This window comes from Ctenocephalides felis, unplaced genomic scaffold, assembly GCF_003426905.1.
Source record: "Ctenocephalides felis isolate EL2017-DRISC unplaced genomic scaffold, ASM342690v1 CF-g0.4_SCAFFOLD_00815, whole genome shotgun sequence".
In the NCBI taxonomy this organism is placed as follows: domain Eukaryota; kingdom Metazoa; phylum Arthropoda; class Insecta; order Siphonaptera; family Pulicidae; genus Ctenocephalides; species Ctenocephalides felis.
This window is the reverse complement of record NW_020536969.1, coordinates 3582-11100: the sequence shown is the minus strand read 5'-3', so window position 1 is coordinate 11100 and position 7519 is coordinate 3582. Positions and strand designations below refer to the sequence as shown.

General features: G+C 28.0%; 1 protein-coding gene across 1 annotated transcript; it reads right to left on the bottom strand.

The window, feature by feature from the left end:
• Positions 1-204: 204 nt before the first annotated feature.
• Positions 205-6183, bottom strand: LOC113369860 (protein trapped in endoderm-1-like). The gene is made up of 7 exons (XM_026610462.1): positions 6021-6183; positions 5652-5797; positions 2945-3045; positions 1358-1460; positions 784-986; positions 481-723; positions 205-409 (listed from the first exon to the last, which is right to left on the bottom strand). The coding sequence occupies exons 1-7, from the start codon at positions 6181-6183 to the stop codon at positions 205-207; spliced, it is 1164 nt and encodes a 387-aa protein (XP_026466247.1).
• Positions 6184-7519: the final 1336 nt, after the last annotated feature.

Sequence of the window (7519 nt, the reverse complement as noted above, 5' to 3'; positions counted from 1 at the left end):
ATAATTAAAAAAAATCGTTTGGAAAGAATATTATAAATATAAAATAATATTGTTTTCATAAAAAGTGTGATTTACTAAATCTAATTATAAATATAAAATTTCATAGATAGTTCATTCGTTTGATGACACACTTTGTAACATCTAATTTTAAGACTAATTATTTCATCACTTATGATATAAATAATAATACTGCCAAAAACTACCTCATAAGTGTACATTTTTAATAATATTGGGCAATTTTGCAGGAGGTTGAAACACAACACCTGGGCCAGATTTACCAGATAGCGGAGTGCTTTGGGACGGCGTAGTAACATTTGCATTGTTGTTACTTGTTGGAGGCTGCTGGGATGAGTATTTTAAACCAGAATGTCTTTGTAAAACATGGTCCAGTAAATTCTTATAGGCCGATCTAAAAGGTATGAACAAATGATAATATACAACCTGCTTTGGAAATTTTTAAATATGATTCATATTATTTACCTGTATTGCCTATTGCTGGCGGCGTATATAAACGGATTGATAACGCTACTTGCCCATGCCATGACAGAGGCAATCACATGAAGAGTTGGTAATGTCGTATCGTCGTCAAAGACATTAACCAGCGTCAATGGCAAAAAACATAGAAGAAAGGCTATGAATATCGTCAACATCAAAAACGTCAATCTAGAATCATCGCGTTCTCTATTCATAGCAGATCTTGATTTGACTTCTCGGGACTGTTTTCTTTTAAAATATAATCTATTAGTTTTCTATTAACGATACAAATGTAATTCCTTATTTTACCTATGATTGTCGAGACGTTTCCTTGATTTTGTTACTAAGCAATATATGCAAGAATAACTGATAACTATAACCAAGCACGGCAGTGCAAATCCGGCAAGAAAATAAGTTTTCTTAGGCGAGTGTCCGTTTAGAGGTAAAATTGTGCAAGAAAATGTTGCTACATCTAGTCCAAGTCGGCCCCAAACACCGATTAATGGAGGTACCTGGGTAAAAAATGAATTAGGAAATTGGTAAGGTACTGCTATTGTAAGAAATATTATCTTATTTGAGATTTATATGATTAATATACTTCTTTAACACGTTAAGCCTGGCGACAGTCAACCCTCCGTTTGGAGGACCGGCACTAGAATTTTGTTGGGATGGTAAATATTAGTCTTAATGAAATGCGATGCGGTTAAATATAATTTTAATTTATAAAGAAATTTATTGTAATATTCCATACCAAAATGTGGTATGTGGTAAACGTTGCCGACCGTTCGTCACTGCCGGCTTAATGGAAAGGACAGCAAATTTTGCGCCGGGCTCAACGTGTTGAACGAAATGATATATAAATTTTCGAAAATCATTTACATACCATCATTGCGAATGAAACTCCCCATATTAATATTAGCTGCAACCATATAGAAAGTGGACAATAGATGCGTGAATAATTTGCGTGGCAGGCTATCATTATATACCTGGTAAATAATACATAAATTAATATACAAATTAGAACAAAATAAATGTAATTTTTACGATTCTATTAATCTTATGTTTTAATTGTACAAGTTGCATTATGGCATCGGTGCTTATGAATTTCTTGCGCATACACGGGAAAATTACCTTTAGGGTTAAACAAATGGTTTCCAACCTTTTTTTGCAGCGCGTCGCCCTGTTCTAATAAAAAAAATGTTGGAGACCCCTTAATTTTTGCAACATTTTAATTTTATAAATGTCAGACTACAAATTGACAACAGAAAACAGACGATAACAAACAATCGATAACAAATTAACAGACAGCATGTAATAATATTATGTAACAACATGCATAAAAACTAATTATTTTTTGTTTATGGGCTCGCCCGTAGGTATCAGAGGTCCCGGGTTCGATACCCACTTCGAGCAGCCTGTTGTCAGGCAGCAGTGACAACGATTTTCACTTGGAAATATAGATAGCAGTATATTTCTAAGTGAAAATAGCCCTTGCTGGCATTGCTGCACCAATAAAAAGTCAGCCCTATTAGATTAAATCTAAATAACAAAAAATCATCAAATATGGATGGATTAACCATTGGGTTACCATCTAAAAAAACGAAGAATTCTTCTCCTTTAAAGGAGAAGTTTCAGCCCAACAGCTCATAGGACGTAAGGTTCTGATTGCTGTTAAAATATATATAAAACAATGTTAATTTTCAACATCATTTCATACATTTTGGATTATTTTGAAAATAATTCTGGAATCTGGAGACAGTTGTACGTCCTCCTGAGGAGGCGCGCCCCACAGGTTGGAAACCGCTGGGTTAAACTATGAAGGACATGTAACTCACGTCTATTTATAATATAAATATTATTATAATACTATTCATTTATATTATATTCGTTAAAAATATTTATTATAAATTATAACAAAACGGCGTTTAGCAAATGGACACTATATCCATATAAGTTTCGATTTTTTTTAACTAATATTTATATAATATAAAAGTAACTATTGTCAAAAAGACTTATATGGTTTTCTTTGATTTTTTTTTTCATTTATTATTATACCGTGTCAAAGTTATCAAGCGCAGATGCATTCGGAGCAATGGAACAAATGCGCTCTTTGTAAATGAAGAACATCTGGTGATGCTCTAAAGAAAAACTTCTAAATAGCGTGTTCAATTCAACTGTAACGTTGCATACCACGGCTTCTTTGTAATTTTTTGACATTTTTAATTCGAATTAAGATTTATTGTTAGAGATTTGACAAATTTACCAAATTTTGTTTTGCCTCATCAAAAAACTTGGTAACGGATTGAATCAGAATAATGGTTACAGAATACAACTAACTTTTTTGGACAACAAAATATACAATTAAATAAGAATCATGCATTTTTGAATATTACGTTAGTACAGTATGTTAACGGATTATAATTTATTATTTGTGAATAATGATTATTTAGTTAGATTTTTTTTGAATTACCTGTTGATTGTTATAGCCACCATGCTTAAAACGGATACGGTAACATTGCCATAAAATAATACTGGAAACAGCTGACATAAAACGTCTCCTAAGGTCCAAGCCTAAAATAAATTAGAATAAATTTATTAAAAATATTAAACTTTTGTATATATGAAAAAGATGAAATTAGCGCATTTATTGCACTAGATTTATGTTATGGGTCTGTAAAAAGAAATTTGTAGATTTGAATATTGTAAATAATTTTTCTTCATTTTCGGATATGATTCGGTACAATATTATGTTTATTTCCTTGTTATGTTTAACAACTGCTCTTAATTAAATTAAGAGCATTTTCGACAGATGCAATGCAATTAGTCAAGATAACTAATTCGATTGCTTAATAAATAAAACTTGAACTTAAAAGCACTTCACAGACCATCGAGTGATGTTATCTGAAAACTAAATTATTTCAAGTGCACTAGTATGCATTGTATTAAGATTACATCGTTTTATTAGTTATGTGGGTAAATTTAATTAAGAATAACAGTAATAGGTTTCTTTTGGTTTCTAACATTATTTTCAATGTATTGTCTTATGTAATATTTGGCTTTTATTAGAATATATTAAATTTTTATTTTCAAAATCAGTGATCAATTAGATTTTTTTGTAAAGCATTTTTTTTTTATTTTCAAATTTAATTCATCAAAAACATAAAATAAAAATGTTTTAAAATGCAAGTGGTATCACTTCAACTCCCGCATTTATTTTCTAAAAAGACACTTTGTTCTTATGGTGTAATATTACATTATACACAATACACTTTGCGATGTTAGTTTTGTGACGATTTTGTTATGTACTTAGCTAACATCATTTATTAATATCTCATATTGAGGAAAGAAATTAGAATTAATTCATTAATTAATGAAATTAATGTTTTTGGTATCGAGCAAAATATTCTCAAATTATTGTAGACAAATGGCACTTCCTTAATGCTTTTAGTAAATTAGCTATAATTTTTTATATTGTATTTAGGAATAAAGAAATTACATTGAAGTTAAAAGAATGGTTTTTAAATTTTTAAAATTAATTTAGAGTTTTTTGCGAAACCATCGAAATTGTTTTTGCAATTTTTTGCAAATTCTAACAAAACGACTCTTCGAGAAAAAATAATCAAAAATAAACTACTTTCGGTTCAATTTCGGGTCACATACACTAAACAACATACTTTTTTTAAATTTTGGTCTCAAACGATTCAAAATGGCTAGAAACGTTGGGAAAATCTTGTTAAAAATCTTAATCTTGTTTTTTTTTTAATATGATTTATTAAACGTTAAAATTGTTTATTTCTTATTATTGACTATTATAAATTAATCATAATTAGCTGCTTAAAAAATTTAAATAAACTTATGAATATTTCATTATTTATAAATATTTATGTATTTGTTAATATTATTGATAAAAAGAAATGCGCATAAAATACCAAAACAATTAGGTATTTCTATAATTATAAATATAAATCTTTTATACTTATTATCAGCAGCAATCATAAACCTAGATAATTATATTGTTGAATTTAAAATAAGCGTTTTCATTATCTTATAATTGCAACTGGAAAAATATTTATTATAAATTTGCAGACTTTCGAATAATATTCATTATGGATTCTTATTACTTCTTTGAAATAATAGAAATTATATGCATATTCATTAAGACGAAACGTATCAAGATAAACACAATTTCAATACTATATTTTAAAATACTATCTGAGAATTTGATACGGATAATTTAAAATTATTAATGTTTATTTATCAATTAAATATTATTTGATAAAATAAATATCACCACGAGGTTTTCTACAGATAACTGATCTTTTTGTATCGGATTACAATATTTTTCTATGGACCATAAAACTGTCCTTTGTATGTTTATCTTTTCTGCTCTTGCAAGCTGTGTCCATATACAAAATGAGAGATTAACAAATCGACCAAACTTTCTTATTATTTGTGCATTACATCTCTGACAGGGGGGAATAGTTTTATATAATAAAAATACTTTTATACATCAATTTTTTTCACAAAATAGTGACTATTTGAAAATTGGAAAAAATATATGTGTATGCGTTTTATGTTGAAAAGTTCATGCAACGTTCAGTTACAATTTAAATTTTACTAGAAATGATAGGTAAATTTAATTAAACTTTTCATTCCTTCGTATGACGTGATACTTTGAAATATTTTCAGTTAAATTTCCTAGGATTGTTAGTCATATATATGAGACGAATTAAAATTAACCCCGTGTTTGACCTGCCAAGTCAATTGACCAGGGATCAATCGACGCCCATTGTGCGTGCAAGACATAGGCTTCTTTCATTTGAATTTATGCTCGCAGCTGAGTGCATTTATACACTCAAAATGACATTAAACGAAATAATTCATAATAAAACCTAACTCTATGGAAACGTCATTATTTGATTATAATGAAAATTTCTTATATTTCTATTTTTAAGGCAAAATGGGTGAAAATGAGTTGGGCGATCCGCCAATCACCTCAATATTCAATTATAATAATTAATGTAAGAATTGCTCTAGAAAATTTAAATTTTATAAATTTTAATACTTGTGTATTTTAAAGGCATTATTTAATCCCTCTAAGGAGTGGAGATTTATTCAATTAGTACAAGATGGATATTTTTCATTTTTTTATTAATTTAAACTATTTTTCTACTAACCTCGTGTATGTATCTAGCTGCTGTCAGCGGCAAATTTATGGAGCAAAAAATAAGATCTGATACACATAGTGATAAAACAAACGCTGTTGTCGCATGCGACCTCAAACGCGGGCAGCAAATTAAAGCTAAAGCGGTGACTAAGTTACCTGAAATTGATTAATGGAATATTTTTATTACTTAATTAATTAAAGACAATTTTTTCGTGACATCACTTAATAAAATGTACGATTTTGTACCAAGATAGCATTTGCTAAAATGGTTTATTAATTTTTTAAATATGCAAGCAGACATAAAAGAAGGTCGATGTCGCATACCAATCAACTATAGAAAAACCTTAAATATATTTTTCGAACAATTATTATAACTTACCTAAAACTCCTATAATAATAAATAATATGGCACAAACAGAAGCAAATATCGTTGCATAGCGTGGATAACTGATGATTTGTGAGTTTTTCATAGAATCGTTGAAGATTGCAATTGCTCCTTTATTAACCCCAATTTGCGCAGCTGCATACCATGTTTCTTCCATTTTTAATCTCTACCAGATTAGGAGAAAATGGTAAATGGTACCTGAATAATGGTCTAATGGTGAGAAAATATGCAATTTATACATTCACACAAACACTAACACACAGGCACACACACAAAAAAATATATATAATCAGTAACTTCATAAAGTTTTTATTTACGTAAATTATTGCACTTTTATCATCGGTCAACGGTTTTACTATTAAACAGTGTTAATTAAATTATTGCTATATTACATAATGCATGGTAGTTTTTAATGCATTTAAATATATGTGTATACATATATTATTGCATGTTTCAATATCTTCCCTGTATTATTATTCAACAATAGCACATTTTTATCAAACCCGGCAAAAGCTTTATAAAATTGGGGTATATTGGAAAATATTTTTTTTAACTATGTTGCAATGTAGTGGATGAATTGATGCATTCTTGCTTTTATTTTATTTATCTGATTTTTTTGTGAAATGGAAATAATGGATAACTGGTGGATAAATGAACTACTGGCGCATGGCATCGTGCTTTAAGGCAAAATCGAAGGTTTTTTGAATTTTTCAAATCGGTTACACAAATGAATACATACATCCATTTTTCAAAAACCTCTGAAACGTGAAGATACGCAAAAATGTTCATTTTCGATTTTTGGACGTTTCAAAAAAGTTAATAATTGGAACAAATATATAGAAAATGGTCAATATATTTTTAAATTTTGTTTTTATAATAAATCTAATAAAATCTCAATTTAGAGTACATTCATTGGCCCGTTCTCTATTTACTTGTTTTTTTTTTTTTTATTATATATGCATTATTTGTGCAAGTTTCGATTACTAAATTAAACATAATTTCTACACCAAATTAACATTTTAATAATCAAAAGCTTTAGCTTGTTATTAATAAAATTTTCGTTATATTAAGATAGAAGCTGCATATTTTATTAATAGAGGAGGCAAAACATTTTTGTAATAAAAAACAATAGCTATTATTAATTATTCATGCTCCTTTTTTTTTTAAAGTGCATAATCTATTTTAATTTTTTTTTAATTACAATATCTGTTAGGACTGCTAATAATACATCTAACATCTAATAAATAAGTAATAACATAAATATACATAAAAATATTTTTATAATCGAAATCTATGTCTTATTAAATTTAATTTGCATTAGAAAAATCCTATTATTAATTTATTCTCGTTATATTAATATATTGAACTGCATTTTTTATAAATAAATTTTGGAAATATTTTGAGAATCAATAGTTATAGCTTATTATTAAATCCTTGCTTTATTGACGTCTTAAACTTCATATTTTATCAATGAAGTAAGCAAAAAAGTTGAT

Coding starts and splice junctions, on each gene's coding strand:
- LOC113369860 (XM_026610462.1), bottom strand. CDS start 6,183: ATGGAAGAAACATGGTATGCAGCTGCGCAAATTGGGGTTAATAAAGGA. Junction 1,461..2,944: donor GTGGCTATAACAATCAACAG/GTAATTCAAAAA, acceptor ATTATTTACCAG/GTATATAATGATAGCCTGCC. Junction 724..783: donor AAACGTCTCGACAATCATAG/GTAAAATAAGGA, acceptor ATATTTTAAAAG/AAAACAGTCCCGAGAAGTCA.